This window comes from Panthera uncia, chromosome B4 (genome assembly GCF_023721935.1).
Source record: "Panthera uncia isolate 11264 chromosome B4, Puncia_PCG_1.0, whole genome shotgun sequence".
In the NCBI taxonomy this organism is placed as follows: domain Eukaryota; kingdom Metazoa; phylum Chordata; class Mammalia; order Carnivora; family Felidae; genus Panthera; species Panthera uncia.
The window spans coordinates 10,825,823-10,844,212 of NC_064809.1; the positions used below are offsets into that span (position 1 = coordinate 10,825,823).

Sequence of the window (18,390 nt, forward strand, 5' to 3'; positions counted from 1 at the left end):
GAGGACCACTACTTTCTTTTTAAACTCATTACTGACTATATAAATTCAGCCTGAAGTTGCCTATTCAAAGTTTAAAACAGTCCTCACTATCAAAAGCACAAAACAAAAAAAAATTTTTTTTTTTAAAGAAACCTTGAGGAACACCATTGCCATCTTAGACTCTCGCCTCTTGAATGATCCTCAACCACCAGGGTTTAGCCATAGTCTCTGAACCTATCCTGACCCAGACCTAACTGTATTACTGGCATATACTACTAGTCTTTAGTTAAGTCAATCACCTTCTAGTGGTAACTACTTAAACCAGTAGGTCCTTCCCCACTGTGGAAGGACCTTATGGAAATAGAAAAGTATCCTCTCCCATCCTAATTCCTGAAAAACAGCAATTTCAGACTCAACCATGCACTTCAAATAGATGAAAGTATTCAGCCAAATACTTTGGCTACTGCTGTTGTCTCCTTTCTGTACCCCTCAGCCCTCCAAATCCACCCTCCATAAAAGTTGACCTAGTGCCCACCAACTTCCATCAACTTCTAGTTTATGGATGCCTCCTAGGTCCAGAGGCTACAGAATAGTTATCTTGTAACAATCAAAGGCGGCCCCTCAATCAGGTATCTTCACTAATTACCACAGACACATACATTATTCCTTCAGAATTTTAAATGGATGTTCCCCGGAGAGAGACTCCTGTAAATGCACTCTACACAGTAGCATTTAAGAAATTTTTTCACATCTAATTTGTTGCACTATTTTCCAAATTTCTGATCTAAAATACAGACTATGAAATAAAACGACTTGTTTTCTAAGAAGAGCAAGTATCAACAGTGACATCAATGAATTAAGATTCAAAACAATGAAAGCAAACCTGTTATAGAGAGGGCACAACAAAACACAAAAATAATAGCAGATAAGTTAAAGTGACAGAAAAAGAAAATCCCTCAACAGTAAGGAGTTTCTTAAATCACAGGAACAAAACACATCCCCAAAGTAAAAATCACCATATACTTGCCAGGTTTCTTTTAAATTCAGAAACAAAATCTATGATAAGACTCCCATTTAAACATGAGTACTTTAACGGTTACACTCTGAAATTCTCCTGGAAATGTTAAGAAATCCCCTGCAATGAGCCCTTTTCCACAAGTTCTTTCAGTGGCACGAAGACTTAAGAAACTTTTTAAGTATGAGCTCCAAAATAAATTCTCAATTCTGAGAAATATGAAAATCACCTGTTTTGTCTCTCTGTATTCTGAAGCTCCCTGTGGTCCCTTTTCAGGTGTTTGGTCAAAGATGTAAAGTACTCTTTTAAAAGATTCTGGAAAGGTTGTTGTTTCTCTGGACTAATTATCTCACTAGGAGGGAAACTCAAATTAAACTTCTCCGCGGCACTCTTCACTTTCCGTGGTACAAGTCCAGCAATATCATCTCCACAATGTCGACAAAAACTAATCACCACAGAAACGTGAGTATGGGATTCCCGATCAGCATTAATAATATTTTTTAGCTGTTCATAGATTAAGGATAGACCTTCCTTGTCAGTGAAAATCCCAACTATTGTCAATTCTGCAATGAAACGCAAATCAGTTCTTAACTTGGTAATGTTAGGGGTTTTCTCTTCTTTCCTCGCTTCAAAATGTTTTTTCCAAACCTGAAGAAGTGACGGAGCAAAGTCGGCATAACGCTGGTGAAAGAGAGAGCACAAGTGCACAGCACAGTTCACATCAGATATTTTCAGCTTTGCTTCCACAATAGAAGCTACAGCTTCTGCAATGTATTTGCTTAAATTTAGGCCATTAAAATCATGGGACAAGGAGTCTCTCTGTTGTTCCGTAATAGTTTTTAATTTCTTGACAAAAGCAGTATTTTTCTTCAAGCTTGAGTCTAGTCGGCTAAAGAAATTTTCCTCCGGTCGGTTGTCTGGAGCATTTTGGTTTTTGCTACGAAGTTCCTTCCTTAACTGATGTCGTTCCCAAGCTTCTTGATGAAGCTGAAGGGATTCTTCTTTCTCTCTATATAAAAACAAACAAGTAAATAAAATAACCTGTATATTCTGAAGCATCTCTGACAAATTTCATAAGAGCGAAAGTAAAATCATATAAGCATCAGCATCCAAAGGGAACAAACCATGCAAAAGGCCCTTTTCCTACTTCTTTTTTAAAGATATCTTTTTTAAGTTATCTCTGTACCCAATGTGGGGCTCGAACTCAAAACCCGAAATCAAGAGTTGCGCGCTCTACCAACTAAGCCAGACAGGTGCTCCTTTTCCTAATTTTAAAAACATTTTTATTAATGACTTAAGATAATAAGAACCCAGTACGCTGAAAATATCAAATGTGACAGAGTGGAGGATTCTGAATAACTAGAGTAAAAATCATTCTGCCAACAAGCAAACGAAATGGATAAGACACTTTTGTCAATTCTACCGCAATAAAGGTGAAAAAATAAATGGATTAAATACATGATGCATAGTATGAAAAATACAAAATACCTAGGAAGGATACCTAAAATACCTAAAACAGGTAAAAGCATTGGTAAGAGAGAAAAAAAAACTGTCCACAAAGACTATAAAGAATAAGGTTTGTAAAAAATGCATTAAAAATGTTTTAATATGTGGGGCACCAGTCGGTTGGGTGTCCGACTTTGACTCAGGTCGTGATCTCGCAGTTAGCGGGTTTGAGCCCTGCATCAGGCTCTGTGCTGACAGCTCAGAGCCTGGAGCCTGCTTTAGATTCTGTGCCTCCTTCTCTCTCTGTTCCCCCTGCTCATGCTCTGTCTCTCTCAGTCTCTCAAAAATAAATAAATGTTAAAAAAAAATTAGAAAAACAATGTTTTAATATGTTAAGTACCATTTTTCCATACTTCAGCATTAACCAAACCTTTAATAAAGTACCTTTCTTGGTTTGGGTCTTAAAATTCAAGTGTAATTAAGAAATTCTGGAAAGGAACCAGAAGAAAACTATACGATAAAACTCCTTTAATAAAAGGCTAACAAACAGTTTATCCTGGAAAAAAAAAAAAAAAATTAAAAGATGGAACATGTTTAAATTGCACAAGTAATAAAATAACTTGGGCAGGGGTGGGAGGGTAGGGTATCTCTCTGACTGTGAGGCCTCTGAGATACTAAAATATGTAACTTTAAAATATAAATTTCTAAGAAATCAGATTTTCATCTTTCTGAAATAACCATCCCTGAGCAACCCTTCTATGATTTTTCCACTAAAAGCCACAACATTTTAACAGCAAATTGCATCCATCACTGCAAACACGGACATGTGAGTATCTCAAAGAAGTCTCCCAGCCAAACACAAATACAAGATTAGCAGTGAGAATGCACTTTAAGAAAATATCTCTTGGGGTGCCTGGTGGCTCAGTTGGTTAAGCATCCAACTCTTGATTTCAGCTCAGGTCATGAACTCCCAGTTTGTGAGATGGAGTTGTGCGTGGGGCTCTTGCACTGGCGGTGCGGAGCCTGCTTGAGATACTCTCTCTCCGCCCCTCCCCTGCACACGCTCTGGGTCTCTCAAAATAAATAAATAAACAAACAAACAAACAAACAACTATGTATATACATTAATTAAATCTATTTTCATTAGCAATAAAAACACTTTAAAATACATAAATGAGGGTGCCTGGGTGGCTCTAGTCAGTTAAGCGTCCAAATCTTGGTTTCGGCTCATATCATGATCTCCTGGGTTCGTGAGTTTGAGCCCTGCATTGGGCTCGACACTGACAGTTCAGAACCTACTTGGGATTCTGTCTCTCTCCCTCTCTTTCCCTCTCTCTCTCTCTCTCTCTCTCTCTCTGCTCCTCCCCGGCACATTCTCTGTCAAAATAAACTTTTAAAACAGTTTAAAAAAAAAAAAATACATAAATCAAATATTTACCAGTGAAATAATAATGCTCTAAAATACCCTTTTTTTCCAGGGGAAAAAAGTGGGTAATTGTTGATGCTGGGTAGACAGAGTGATTGGGGGGTGTTGGGAGGACTGATTCATTATTCTATCCTATTTTTTGAATATGTGTGAATTTTTCCCAATAAAAAGTTGGGATTTTGGTGGTTGGTTTGTTTTGTTTTGTTTGTTCTTTCTATAGGAGGGTAGGGGGAGGAGCAAAAATAAGTGAAATTGAATATCCTTATGAATTTTTAAAATTAATTTGAACATATTTTTAGCCCAATAAATCTAAAATAGTTCAATTTCAACATGTAATTAATATAAAATAGCAGTGAAATACATTGCACTGTTTTTCATGAGTCTTCAAAACCAGGGTTCTTTTTACACTCATACTTAACAGCAGTCTCATTTTGTACCTGCCTCATTCTGTGTGGTCCACAGCTCCTTGTTAATTTTTTTCTTTTTAAAGTAGAATATAAGAAACTCTCAAGAATCATGGCTCTGAATATTCCCAAACTGGCCACTACTATTGCCTTCCAGACCTAAGGCTCTACTACCTCATTAAAAAGACAGGTACAAGGGGCGCCTGGGTGGCTCAGTCGGTTAAGCCTCTGACTTTGACTCAGGTCATGACCTCAGTTTGTGAGTTTGAGCCCCGCATCGGGCTCTGTGCTGACAGCTCAGGGCCTGGAGCCTGCTTTAGATTCTGTGTCTCACTCTCTCTCTGACCCTCCCCCACTCACACTGTCTCTGTTTCTGTCACTGTCGAGAGAGAGAGAAAGAGAGAGAGAGAAAGTAAACATTAAAAAAAAAATACAGGTACTAAAAAACTTTGATAGGAAAGTAGGTGGTTGAGCTGTTCTAGCGATCCATGAAAATTCATGTTTGCAAACAGCTTTTTAAACATTATATAAAATTTTTATACATATGAAGAGAAAAGTCCATGCTACTCAATAGCTGCCATTTTTGCTACATCTTGGTAGTTTTCCTGTGAGGACTACCTTGTTTTTTTGCCAGTTCATCATACTACTTGCATAGATTTACAAGGTCAAAAATAGATTTAGATGAAGATAAGAATGGGAGGTACTACGAAATCGCTTTTAAGGACCAAAGTTTTAAAGTTGACTAGGTTAAAAAAAACCCAGCAGCTCCACTGTTTATTAGGACTTTATGCAAGTTACTTAACCTTTTCAAGCTTCATTTTATTAATCTGTCAAGTGAGGATCATAAAATTTATTCATTATGACTACCTTTAGGATATGTGCTGATATACTCTGTAGTGTCCTGCACATAGTAAGAATTCAGCAAACAGCCACTAAGAACTAAAGATTTTCAACTTCAAAGAGACCATGAGGGGCGCCTGGGTGGCTCAGTCAGTTAAGCATCCCAACTTCAGCTCAGGTCATGATCTCATGATTCTTGTGAGTTTGAGCCCCGTGTTGGGCTCTGTGCTGACAGCTCAGAGCCTGGAACCTGCTTCACATTCTGTCTCCATCTCTATCTACCCCTCCCCTGCTCACGCTCTGTCACTCTCTCAAAAATAAATAAACGTTAAAAAAATAAAAATAAATAAAAACCCAGAGACCATGAAAAAAAAAGAGCCATCTTAAAAATCAAAACAATCCAGGAGCGCCTGGGTGGCTTAGTCAGTTAAGTGTCTGACTTCAGCTCAGGTCATGGTCTTGTGGCTCAGGAGTTCCAGCTCCACATCGGGCTCTCCGGGCTCTCTGCTGTCAGCATGGAGCCTGCTTTGGGATCCTCTGTCTCCCTCTCTTTGCCCCTCCCTTGCTCGCACTCTTTCTCTCTCCCTCTCTCTCTCAAAAATATTAGAAAGTTCAGATTACCCTCTCAAAAAATATGTATTAAAGATTCCTGTCATTTAATTGGAGGAATTAAAGCATCATAAGCATGCTTCTGGTCAGTGAAACTAACAGAACCAGTAACTTAAGATACTCCCAACTCTCAAGGAACTGCAACCCAGAAGTCGGATTTCAAATAATCATTGTTTTCCCAACACTTCATTCTTCCCATTCCTTCTTATCAATAAATAAAATAAATGTTCTTACTTCAACTGGGCAGCTTCTTCTTCTTGCTGACGTTTTACCTGCTCTTCTTGCTTCTTTTTCTCTTCCTCTTCATGTTTCTTTTTTTCTTCTTCCTCTTTTTTCTTTAATTCTTCCTCTGCCTTCACCTTTTCTTCTTCTTTTTTCTTTCGTTCCTTGTCTTCTTTTTTTCTCTTATCTTCTTCCAGTTTCTTCTTTTTATCTTCAGGGACCTTAATAACCTCCTTCTTGGCAGTAAGTTTGATCTCCTCTTTTGGTTTCTCCCTGCTGCTCACTGGCCGCCTTTCACTGCAGTCTTTTTCCTTGTTGTTTAGTAAAGTTTCTTTTTCTTCCATACTTGCTGGCTTTTTACGCTCAGCTGGCATTATGTTACCCAGAACAATCTGTAAGAGTAAAAGAATGTCAGTATTCTTTGTAGTATTGTAGATGCAGTGACTTTTTTAGTAACGTGACACTGTTTTTGAAACAGAACATATTAATGCATTGTTGTGAGATATTAAATAAATGCACGCAAAATGAGTATTATTTCTGTGATAAAATAACTTCCTGGTCACATTCCACATTCTATCATTATTAGCTATGCCTTTGTCTAAGTACTTTTTTTTTTCATTCTTTCTTAAGGAAAAATAACACAAACAAAAGTGGAGAACACAATATAATCAACCTCCCAAATTCAACCATTATCAGTTATGAAACATAGCATTTAATCATAAATACTTCAGCACGCATCTGAGAATATTTTGAATCAGGTTTTTTTTTTTTTTAAGTAGGCTTCAAGCCCAACACAGAACCCAATGCGGGGCTTGAACTTACCACCCTGAAATCATGACCTCAGTTGAGATCAAGAGTCAAACGCTTGGGGCAACCTGGGTAGCTCAGTGTGGGTTAAGCATCTGACTTGAGCTCAGGTCATGATCTGCTGATTTGTGAGCTCGAGTCTCACACAGTAGGCTCTGTGTGGTCAGCACGGAGCCTGCTTCAGATCCTCTGTTCCCCTCTCTCTCTGCCCCTCCCCTCTTGTGCTCTCTCTCAAAAATAAACGTTGGAAAAAAAAAGAGAGACGCTTAACTGAGCTACCCAGGCGCCTCTGAATCAGTTTCAATCCCAACATTTCACTTTGGTGAAGAGATTCTGGTGACATTATTCCATACAATGTGCAACAGAAGTATTATAGCAGGAACATAAACAAGCTCCTGCCATCTATAAATGAACAGACAAGGGGCGCCTGGGTGGCTCAGTCAGTTGAGCGTCTGACTTTGGCTCAGGTCATGATCTCACGGTTTGAGTTCAAGCCCCGCGTTGGGCTCTGTACTGACAGCTTGGGGCCTGGAGCCTGCTTCAGAGTCTGTGTCTCCCTCTCTCTCTGCTCCTCCCCTGCTCACACTCTGTCTCTCTCTCTCAAAAATAAAGATTAAAAAAAAATTTATATAAATGAACAGACAAAAGGACACAAATTCATGCCATCGTTTTCAACCTTATCAAACTTTCAAATACAGAAACCGCCAAATATCTCAAATTAGACTTTGAATCTTTTCATTAGCATCAGTCAAAATTAATCTATAAATAAACATAAGGATGATTATAGAATCTGTATATTCTGTCCTGTATCTGCCAATACAGTAACCATCAGCCCAGGGCTTCTCAGCCTCAGCATTACTGACATTTCGGGCAAGGCAATTCTTTGGGGCTTTTGTTTGGGGGGTGGGGGCTGACACTATTTTGTGCACTACATGAAGTTTAGCAGCATCCTGCCTTCTCTACTGAGGTACCAACAGTATCTTCCCAGTTTGACAACCAAAAATTACTCCACACACTGCCAAATGTCTCCTGGGAGCAAAATCACCACCAGTTAAAAACCACTGCACTAGCCACAAGTAGCTACTTACATGCAAATTAATTAAGAGTTTGAAATTCCATTTTTCAGTCACTACCCGTATTTCAAGTACTCACTTCCACATGGCTAGTGACTACCACATCAGTGCAGATACAGAATATTTTAATTATCACATTAAGTTCTACTGGATAACATAAGTCTACAGTAGATGCTCTATTAACTGGAAATAAACTGTAGAACAAAAAACTGTATTTCCCAGCAAAATTCAGCATTTTTCTTTTCAAAAAATAAATTTTCTCTGTGTACTAGTTTTCTAATATAATTTCTTTAATGGACAGCAATTCATGTTTTGAGTCCTAAATCATCTCAAATTGCACAGGAGAAAATCAAAATACTTTCTATTTAAGAAACACAGAATTAAATTATTTAAACTGCTTAGTTTATTAAAAGCTAAATATACACACAGTATTCTTAATTATTTTCAAATATAGATTTTAAGTGACAGCAATAAAAACTAGGTTAGCAAACAAAACATTTGCAATAATAAACATTTATTTCGTAAACACACACACACATTTATTTCAGCACTCCAATAAAATGTTATCATAGAAAGAAAACCTAGGCCAATAAAAACACTTTAAGTAATTTTTGGAGGCACATTCAATACTCTATATCTTTTCTCAGCTACCTCTTCCCCTTTTTCTTTTGACTCTGCTGTCTACGTTCTATGCATTTATTTTGACGGTAACACCCAAAGGCTTTAGTTAACCTCAATGGTTTGTAACTCAGAAGGAAAAAAAGCTGTCAATCCCGTTTAGGCAATCATTAAAACACGAAAGAGCATAATTACTTATCTGTGTGGCAAGGTTGCCTTAACATTTATGCTATCTGGGAAGTGCAGCTTACACAGCTTCAAATAACCCACCTTTAATGTGAAAATACCATGCCCTAAAGCAAGCAAACTTTTAAAAGAGAATACTCATAGCTACCACTCACTGGCACCACAGTAAACATCTTACATACATTATCTCATTTAATACTAAAATCTTTATGAGGTGGGTATTATTTTCCCTATTTTATAAATGAGTAAACTGAGACTTGACCAAGTAACTTGACCAAGGCCTCCACAGCTGGTGAGAGCAGGAATTTGAACCCATACTCTCAACTAAAGTTATTAAGAACCGTGCGTACCAAACTGTGAGGCAGAAGACTTGATCATAGATACTATGACAAATCATACAATAACGTATCTGAATAAAGAGTCCCTAATAGCAGTTTTTACATTACGTTTTTAACTTTTGGCAGATATTAGCGAAAACATACAGGGATGATAATTCCTAAGGTAGCAATACAATCTTATTTAGATTGTCATTATATGCAAAATAGAATACTGTGTATATATAGAGTATGGATTTTCCGAAATGAAGTATCAACAAGCGACATTTCAGTAATACAAGGAACTACACACAATAAAAAGAACGGCATCAAAATTTACAAGTAATGTCTCATTTATCAAGGTAAGACTACATATTAAGTTCTACAAAAACATTAAGAAATTCACTTAGAATCTGACAAATTCATAAAGGATCATTTGTTAGCTTAACAGAGTTTCCTAAACTTCTGTGACTCTACAGTACTCATTTATTCAATAAATGTTTAAGTGCCTACTATATCAAACTGTAGTAGGCACTCATGAATTGGTCCTGCTCTACAGCATGATAAAACAGATTCTCAGTAAGACTCTTAAGTCTTGGTACTGTTAGATTCTTTGAATCCCCTCATCTTTGTATGACAAACACACCCAGAGTACACTTGGAACTAAATTTCAGTGAACAAAAAAATGTGATAAAAATGTACAGGCTCATGTAAAGACGGCAATGCAACACATGAAAATAACACAGGCTCTGAAATCAGATGCTTACTCCGCAACCTGCTAGCTATGGGAACTGGGCAACTTCTCTGAGTCTACCCATTGATAAAATGGAGGCACTGCTACCTCTCTCAGAGAATTTTTAAACTACTAACAGAGAGACAATTCTTAAACTACTAACAAAGCAGCCAGCATCCAGAAGGCGTTCAATAAATGTTTATTCTTTCACACCGAACACTGAAAAGTTCGCTGGAAGACGAGAGTTTTTAGGGTTAGGACTACTAGACTTTCTCCACTCCAATTCTCGATTTTTACACTGACATGACAGCAGAAGAGTGACCCATCCAATTACACTAGTTTAATGGCTGAGTCAAGCCTCACTGTCCAGTGCTCTTCTCCACTAAATGCCCTGACTCAAGATTTTAAAAGCCAAATTTACAAACAACGTAATTTAGATCAGTACGCACTTGTACTGTCAATTAAACTGTATTTAGTGAAATGCCAAAATTTAAACTATTTTGATAAATCCATGCTTTAATAAACAGCCAAATATTGTATCTGAAGCGCTTCAAAAAGTTTTTCAAGTAGAGACTAAAATTTTAAATAGACTGCATCTCAAAATAATCAAGATAAATACGAGTGATCTTTTAATTCGAATATGATTAGCTTACAAATTACGCAGTACAATCACAGCCAGTCCTTAAAAGGAAACCATGCTTTTAAAACCACCTTCCTAGCTCCCCAAGTAGAGTCCTGGCTCTTGGGTTGTATATTTTAGTTGGTTTTCTAAAAATACTCTCGATGCCTAAAAGAAAGTAAAACTACCTTATTAGTTAGTAAAACAAGTATCAATGGAGTGTACTGGGGGGGCGGGGGGCAGAACGCAGAGAAAAGGATGTTTCCCTTTTAAAGATATCCCTTTAACAAAGTACCATATGGATCATGTATGAAATCACAATCAGACTGCTCTGAAAATATTTCAGAGTTAGACAATGCTGTTTTACCTTTTAATTCTTTATTATTCAAAATGTTCTATGGGCAGAATAGCACCGGGGCATTATCTCCCAGTCTCTGGCTTTTCAAAACGTCCTTCCTATCAAGGACTCATTCAAAGTTTTTACAAATTTCACCAGAGTTCAAAACTGATTTTCTCGAGGAGTTGTACATTTCCTACAAACACCTAAAACTACGATAAACGACAAGGGTGATGGTTTTACTTTGGTCGGCTGCATCACTACATACGGGTCCTCAAAGAGCAAGCGGGCAGGTGGTCCGGTTCACTGTGTACCCCCAAGATCCTAAGGTGGTTCTGCTTGGCCAACCTGACGACCAAATACCCCGTGATGATCTCCTTAGTTCAGAAGTACCAACGAGAGTAAGTACTAGGAGCCTTGGGACGAAGCCAAGGGAAGAACCCTCAGTCTATGTGACTAAACAGAAGTGGAGCAAATAACCCATGCCCACCATTCCCAAACACGCCGAATCCCCTTCCCCTCCACACACATGTCCCACAAACCCCTGCTCCGGCGGCACATTCCCATACCCAACACGCTTCCCCGCCACAACTCCCTTTCCCACGGGTAGCCACGGTCACCTTCGCGGACCATCCTCGCCCCAACCCCAACTTCTCACCCCACACTCCCTCACCACCCGAGACCGGGACTCTCCGACAGGTCTCCCCACTCCACATCCTCCCACACACGCACCCTCCCCACTTCCTCGCCCTCGCTTCCCTCCCGGCTCCCGAAGAGCTTTCCCCAACCTCCCCTCGCGCCACTCCACACCCCCAAACACCTTCACCCCGCCACAGCAGGCTCCCCGCCTTCAGCCCCGAGGCCCAGCCTGGGCATGTGGGGCAGACACCCCCTCGGCCGCCCCTCATGTCTGCCCCGGGCCGGGGGCGCCCGCGGTGATGGGAGCCTCCGGGAGAGGGGTCTGAGGAGGACGACGCCGGAGCTGCGGTCCGTGTACTGCTCGCCGCCCCCGGAGCGCTGGGGTGCGGAGTCGCCTCTTGGGTCCCTCGGGGAGTAGCAGTCCAGGCCGGTGCCCCCCAGTCCCGCTTCCTCCCGATCGTTGGAGCGGAGGGGAAGGAGGTTCCCCGGGACTCACCTCGAGCCTGTTGTCAACATTAGCCCCGGGTTTCCCAGCACCAACTCCAGCGCTCGGGCTCTCCCCTCCCCTCCCCCCACCTATCTCGCAGCCGAGGGCCCGCCTTCCCTCAGCTCCCCCTCCTCCCTCCGCCCGCCGGCCCTCCCGCCCGCCACTCACCAGCGCGGCCAGGCTGCGAGTGGGGGCGGGGCGGAGGGTGGGGGAAAGGAAAAAGCCGTCCACGCACTTGCCTGATCGCAAACTGTCCGGGTCTCCATTCCGCCGGCATAACGATGCCCTTGGCTTAACGCTGGGTTGGCGGATCGCGAGAAAACACTCATAGATGTGCGACGCACAAAGCGGCTAGTTCAAATGGTCTACTCGATGGGAGGAGCGAGTTTTTCAGACAGGCAACAAATAGGGCAGCCACAACCAGCACCTCAAGCCAGGTCCCCAGCGGAGGGGAGGAGTGTTACAAGGACCGAAGGCAGGAAGTGGATTGGTCGCCTGGAAAGGGAAAGCGCCTGAATTAGAGATGCGCAGGCGCAGGTACTGCGGGCCGGAGGGGAGGGGGGGGTAGCTAGAATGGGGTGGGGCGGAGCTAACAGGAGGTAAGGAAGGGCGGTGGAACAGTAGGAGAATTACGGAGCGCCATTAAGGACAAGTTTGGCCACGTGATCCTCAGGGGAGTTTCCAGGAGCGAACGTAAGGAAGAGGTCTAAGAAGGGAAAGTTTGATTGGACTAATTCAAGGGGTGAGGTTGAAGACTTAGGAAGTTAGAAACTGGAGAAGCTAAAGAATATGGCTGGTGAGGAAGGTACAGGTTGGTTAGGAATGGGTCTAGGTTTGAGTGCCCTAGAAAGACTACGAAAGTCCCGTAGGGGAATTTCCAGAAGCAGTTTTTAGGTGTTCCACGTAAAAACAACCCAGAGTGAAGAAGAATCAAGGTTTTTCCTCAACAGGTCTTAGAAGGTACCCTGTTCTAGCAAACGAATTTTAAAAATTACAATGAAATGACCTCCATGAAGTCATTATTGTAGTCACAATTGGCTAGTCTTGTCATTTCTTCCGAATGTGAAACGAAGTCAGCTTCTTAAAATGGGTATTAGTTTATCGACACAACTTAATTGAGTTTGTGTATCCGGCCTCCGATTTTTATTGAAACTGTGCTTGGATCTGCCAACATGATTTCACCGGGTGTTCGTACCGGTTGGCTTTGGCTGATCAGGAGCCAAAGGAACAAAGGTGCCAAACTGGTCTTGATTCTTGCTTGACATGTGGCGTCCCACCCGATATACAAGCCCACAAAATGAGCTGCTACCAACCTCAACTACTTGAGGAAGGTCTAGGTTCACTTATATTCAGCTTTTGCCCATTTGCTTCTATTTACTATTTTCCTATCCCGTTTAGCTTGCAAATTGCCTTCACAAGTTAAGGGTTAATGTTTCCTGTACTTAATTTTTTTTCCCCAAAACACTTCCAAGAGGTCAATCATTTAAAGGGTAGTGAAAGAGAAAGACAGTACTACAATTCTGTACCTCTGATAAACAATTAGGAGAGAACTGTCCCAAAACACCTTACTGGGGATGACCACCAGTGTTCTTTTCAAAAGTATTTCTCATTTTGTCTGGCTACCCTAAGAAAATTTACCTATGCTGTTAATAAATAAATTCTGCTTATCCTAACTGAAGTCAACTTTTGCCTTTCATCGAGTATTAAAAGGAAACCAACTGAATACATGGGATCAAAAAAGAGGAGAGCATTAAAAAAAAATTTTTTTTCCAGATGCAGGGCTCGAACCCACAAACTGTGAGACCATGACCTGAGCTGAAGTCAGATGCTTATCGGACTGAGTCACCTAGGCGCCCCAAGAGGAGAGCATTTTTATGGAGATTTTGCTTATTTTAAATTTGTTTTAATTAATAATCATAATAATACTGTTGGTAAGTATTAGGATTCTCATTTTACAGAAACTGAGTCACAGATTAATTTGATACCACAAAACTAGTAAGCATAGCATTATATGCAAATCTAACTGAAAACCCAAGATATTTTTGATGTATCCTATTGCCTTTATGCCTAGACTTTTTCATAAACTGAAAATGCTCCCCATTGTTTTCTTTCCAAAGAAAGATGTCAAAAGCCATCGGAGCCTTCTAATGTGGGGTATCATTGCAATCTGTAACTGCAAGAAATACATTTCTCTGAAGAAGCCATCATTTTTGCATTCTGATAATTCAAACTTCACTTTTTCAGTAACTCCATTATATTTAGCTTTTAAGGGTTTAGATATATCATTATTTGAGAAAATTGTAAAAAATGCCTTTTTCTTTTTGCCTGTTGACAGAACTGTATGATATGAAAAAAGAAAAACCTGATATGTATATATATTTACATGATACTATTTTCTATTTAAGGGGCCCTTGGGTGGCTCACTTGGTTAAGCGTCCAACTTTGGCTCAGGTCCTGATTCCACAGTTCATGAGTTCAAGCCCCGCATCAGGCTCTCTGCTGTCAGCAGAGTCTGCTTCAGATCCTCTGTCTCCGTCTCACTCTGCCCTCCCCTACCCACTCTCTCTCTCAAAAATAAATAAACATTAAATGTTTTTAAATCCAGTTACAATGCTGCTTCTCAGAAGAAAGCAAACGCAAAAGAAAGGGATTACAATATCAGGGCAGGACAAATCCTAAATTTAAAAAAAAAACACATGTGAGATGAACTGCCTGGTGCTCTGCCAGAAATATGCTGTATCTTGAACAAATCCATCTGTCTTTTAGATGCTAATGTCCAGTTTGACTAAGCTAGTTGAAGCTACCTGTTTCTTTAAGCACCCACCTCTTCAAAGTATATGGTGGAAATTTGTCAAACAACTTTACCTTTGTCTCTCTACTTAATAGTTTCTCGAATGTGTTGTGATATATTCATTCAATAAGAAATATTTAAGTGAGGGTACATTTAAGCAAATGTAAATATCACATATATGAAACATAATAGTACCAGTTACCAAATCATTGAGATATCTCATGGGACTGGAAGATTGAAAATCAGTTCACTAATACTGCCTTCTATTAATTTGAGCAAACTGGAAATGAAGCAATGTGAGCTTACTCTTTTTTTTTTCTTAGTTTTGATAAATATGTGAGTCAAAAAAGCAAAATAAATCACAAGATTTTATGAAGTGCTTAGAACAGTGCCTAACAAATTAGTGAAAGTCCTGTAAATGAGATTATAATCTAATGAAGGAGCTGGATAGTAAATAAGCAAAAAGTTAAAAGGTTGGAATATATGTAGCAAAGGAAATAAACAGGGTAATATAATGGAGAGTAACTGGAGAGAAAGAAGAGGCTGGCTATTGTAGAGTGGTCAGGAAAGGCTTCTGTAATGATACAAAATTTGAGCTAAAACCTGAAGAATTGAAAGGTTCAAGTTTTGCAACTCGATATATAGATATCCAATGGGCAGAGAGGAGGGTTGTGGCATAGACGTGACAATTAGAGCATCATCAACATTGCTAGTATTCAAGGTCATAAGAAAGAATGAGTTAACCAAAGAAAATGTAATAAGAGGAGAGGGTCCAGGATTAAGCTCTGAGAAACTTCCAAATATAGTGGTTAGGTCTCTAAAAACGAGGAGTAAAGAAAGGGAAAACCTGGAGAGTGCAGTGTCACGAAAGCCCCAAAAAAGAAGCATCAGGAAAGGAAAAGTGGTTAACTGTCTAAAATATTGTTAAGAGAACATAATAATGGGGACAGAGAAGGGCTCATTGGATTGACACTATAGAGATCAATATTGACTTTGTAGGTGGCAGTTCAATGAAATAATGGGGACAGATTTGGAATGGTTCAGGACTAAGTTAGGGATGGGAAAAGTGAAGACAGGTATTTGAGAAACTATTGTGAAGAGCCGCAGAAAAATATAACAGGAGGAGATTATGGGAGGATTTTGTTTTGTGTTTTTTACATTTATATCTTTTTTGTATTTTTTTATGAGAGATATAGAGGAAGTATATTAATGGGAATGATCCAATAGGGAGAGAAATATTAATGATACAGGAGACAGAAAGAAGGTAACAAAGGAGCAAAATCCTTGTGGTAAAAAGGAATGGAATCTAAAGTACAAGCAGGAGTGCCTTTGATAGCAGTGGCATTTCTACAAGATATTAAGAGACAAGACAGAGAAGATGGATGTGTGGACAGGTAGGCTTGTAGACTTGGAAGGGGGACTATAAAGAACTTTCTCCTTGATCATTCCTGTTTTCTCAATGAAATTGGAGGCAAGGTCATCAGCTAAGAGTGAGGTGAGGGAGAGACTGGGGGAGGTTTGAAATAAGAGGGGAAAGTAGGAAAGAGACACCTTGAAGAGTGTGAAAGCAATGGAGATGCATACTAAGGATTGTTGCTGACACACTACTTGATGTTTCTGATCATGAATTTAAAGTAAAACCATCCAGCCTACATATGCCAATTTCTCAAGAAGAGATGAACAGTTCGTTTTTTTTATTGTTGTTGTTTTGGGTTTGTTTGTTTGTTTTCCATGAGAGGGATGACAAAGAAAGAAAAGAGTAAGGGGATTGTGTGTTTGCAAGAGAGTGATAATCATGAAGGATCATGGGTGCGGAGGGAAGTTAAAGGGAACAAGATGTGAGTGTGCATAGGGTTAACATATTGACAGGAGTAGAGGTTGCAAAGAAAATGGTGACCAAAAAACTGTTTAATAACAAAAACTCAACTGAGTATATTTGGAAGATCTAATTGGCTTTATTAAATGATTCATGAATTGGGCAGTATACCATCTAGGAAATAGGAAAAAAAAGCTCCATCAAGCTGTAGAAAAGAGACAGTTGGTTTTTTTGTATTTTTATAAATGTTTATTTTCTTAGAGAGAGAGAGACAGCGTGTGAGCAGGGGTGGGGCAGAGAGAGAGGGAGACACAGAATTTGAAGCAGGCTCCAGGCTCTGAGCTGTCAGCACAGAACCTGATGTGGGCCTCGAACCCATGAACCGTGAGGTCATGACCTGAGCCAAAGTCACATCCTTAACCAACTGAGTCACCTAGATGCCCCAAAAAGAGACCGTTTTTTGCTTTGTTTTGGTTTGTTTTTTCTAAGTTTATTTATTTATTTATATGTATATAATTTATTGTCAAATTGGCTTACATACCCAATGCTCATCCCAACAAGTGTCCTTCTCGATGCCCATCACCCATTTTCCCTCTCCCCAACCCCGTCATCTACCCTTAGTTTGTAAGAATGCACTGTTTTAGGCAAGGTCACCCTCGTAAGGGGAGGAATATGAGTATATTCCTAGTGCTGACCAGAAAATTCCATGGTGACTGGTTAAAGGCTACACTCCTGTGAGGACTGCAACTGCATTAGGTAGTTAGTCTTGGTTTGCTGATATGAGGCCTTCACCTAAGTGACGCCATTTGGGCCCCGTGGTTTGCTTCTTAACAAAACCAAGAACATCAGTGAATTAAAGGGGATAGGAGAGGACATCAGAATGTGGTTCCGGAGAGCTGCGGTAGCTGGGAGTAGAGACGAACAAGTCCAGAAGACCTGAGGGCTTTTAAAGAGGATGGAAGAGAACTAGTTTAAAAGCCACCACAGAAAGCAAGACACATGCATCTCTGAAGTCAGACTGTGTGAATTCAAATTCTAGTTCCAAAATACACCAGCTCTTTGAGCTTGGGCTAATATTTTAACCAGTTTTTTTTTTTTTTCTTTAGCCAGTTTAGATCACAGCTTTTAATTCTTAAAAATCTTGATGATAACAGTACTTTTTCATAGGGTTTTGTGAACAGTAAATGAGGTAATTCAAATAAAAGCACTTAGCTCACAGTATATGCTCTGTGTTAGCTAGTACTAAATCATTTCAGAAATATTAAACACAGTCATCTAAAGGATCTAATTGGCCTTGCAGTTCATATAAATAGCGTTTCAACACATCTTTCCTTGCCTTAATGCAACTATGACATCATTGCACCTGAAACCTTTTACACCAAGCATTGGAAATCTTGTGCTAAGAAGATGCACTTAAAATGAAAATTAAAAATAAAAGGGGGAAAATCAGATCGCCACAATGTACACTTTAAATATTTTACAATTTTATTTTTCAATTCTACCCCAATAAAGCTGGGAGGCCAGCAGGGGAAGAAAAGGAAGAGATTTCTCAGCTGTTGTAACCAATAAAGGCAGAGGTTTGTAAATATCATCTTTTTTTTAATATGTACTTTTAACTTTTTTAATGTTTATTTGTTTTTGAGAGAGAGAGAGAACGCACGCGCACGAGTGGGGGATGGGCAGAGAGGGAGACACAGAATCCAAAACACGCTCCAGGCTCTGAGCTGTCAGCACAGAGCCCCACACAAGGCTCGAACTCACAAGCTGTGAAATCATGACCTGAGCTGAAGTCAGATGCTTAACCAACTGAGCCACCCCGGGGTCCCTGTAAATATTGTTTCTAATTCTGGTTTTACTTCAGTGTGTCCAGCAGAATAACCGATCTCACTATTTGGGGGGAGGGAACTAATGAGTAAGTGGTAAGAAAGCTAATCCCAGGTCATCTAATTGTCTTAATTTAATTCCTGAACTGTATTTCTGAGTCTTTGCCGTGGGACAGCTGTGATGAAATATTCCACATATACTTCAA

At 39.9% G+C, this 18,390-nt stretch overlaps 1 protein-coding gene and 1 long non-coding RNA gene across 6 annotated transcripts in view; one reads left to right on the top strand and one right to left on the bottom strand.

Annotated features, from left to right (window-relative positions):
• Positions 1-12,178, bottom strand: part of UPF2 (UPF2 regulator of nonsense mediated mRNA decay) — a 110,826-nt gene extending 98,648 nt beyond the window's left edge. Inside the window, exons 1-3 of one of the 4 annotated variants that reach the window (XM_049626827.1) lie at positions 11,994-12,178; positions 5,954-6,333; positions 1,224-2,003 (exon numbers count right to left, since the gene is read on the bottom strand). In XM_049626827.1, coding sequence (XP_049482784.1) covers positions 1,224-2,003; positions 5,954-6,333; positions 11,994-12,083 — 1,250 coding nt within the window. In that variant the 5' untranslated portion in view covers positions 12,084-12,178. The other 3 variants (XM_049626830.1, XM_049626828.1, XM_049626829.1) reach the window with 3 other exon arrangements.
• A 150-nt stretch (positions 12,179-12,328) lies between these two features.
• On the top strand, positions 12,329-15,722 carry LOC125919989 (uncharacterized). 2 transcript variants are annotated; one of them, XR_007456900.1, is made up of 3 exons: positions 12,329-12,447; positions 13,528-13,685; positions 14,160-15,722. It is a non-coding gene; the product is annotated as an uncharacterized LOC125919989 (long non-coding RNA). The 2 variants fall into 2 exon arrangements; XR_007456901.1 differs by lacking the exon at positions 12,329-12,447 and adding an exon at positions 12,459-12,714.
• Positions 15,723-18,390: the final 2,668 nt, after the last annotated feature.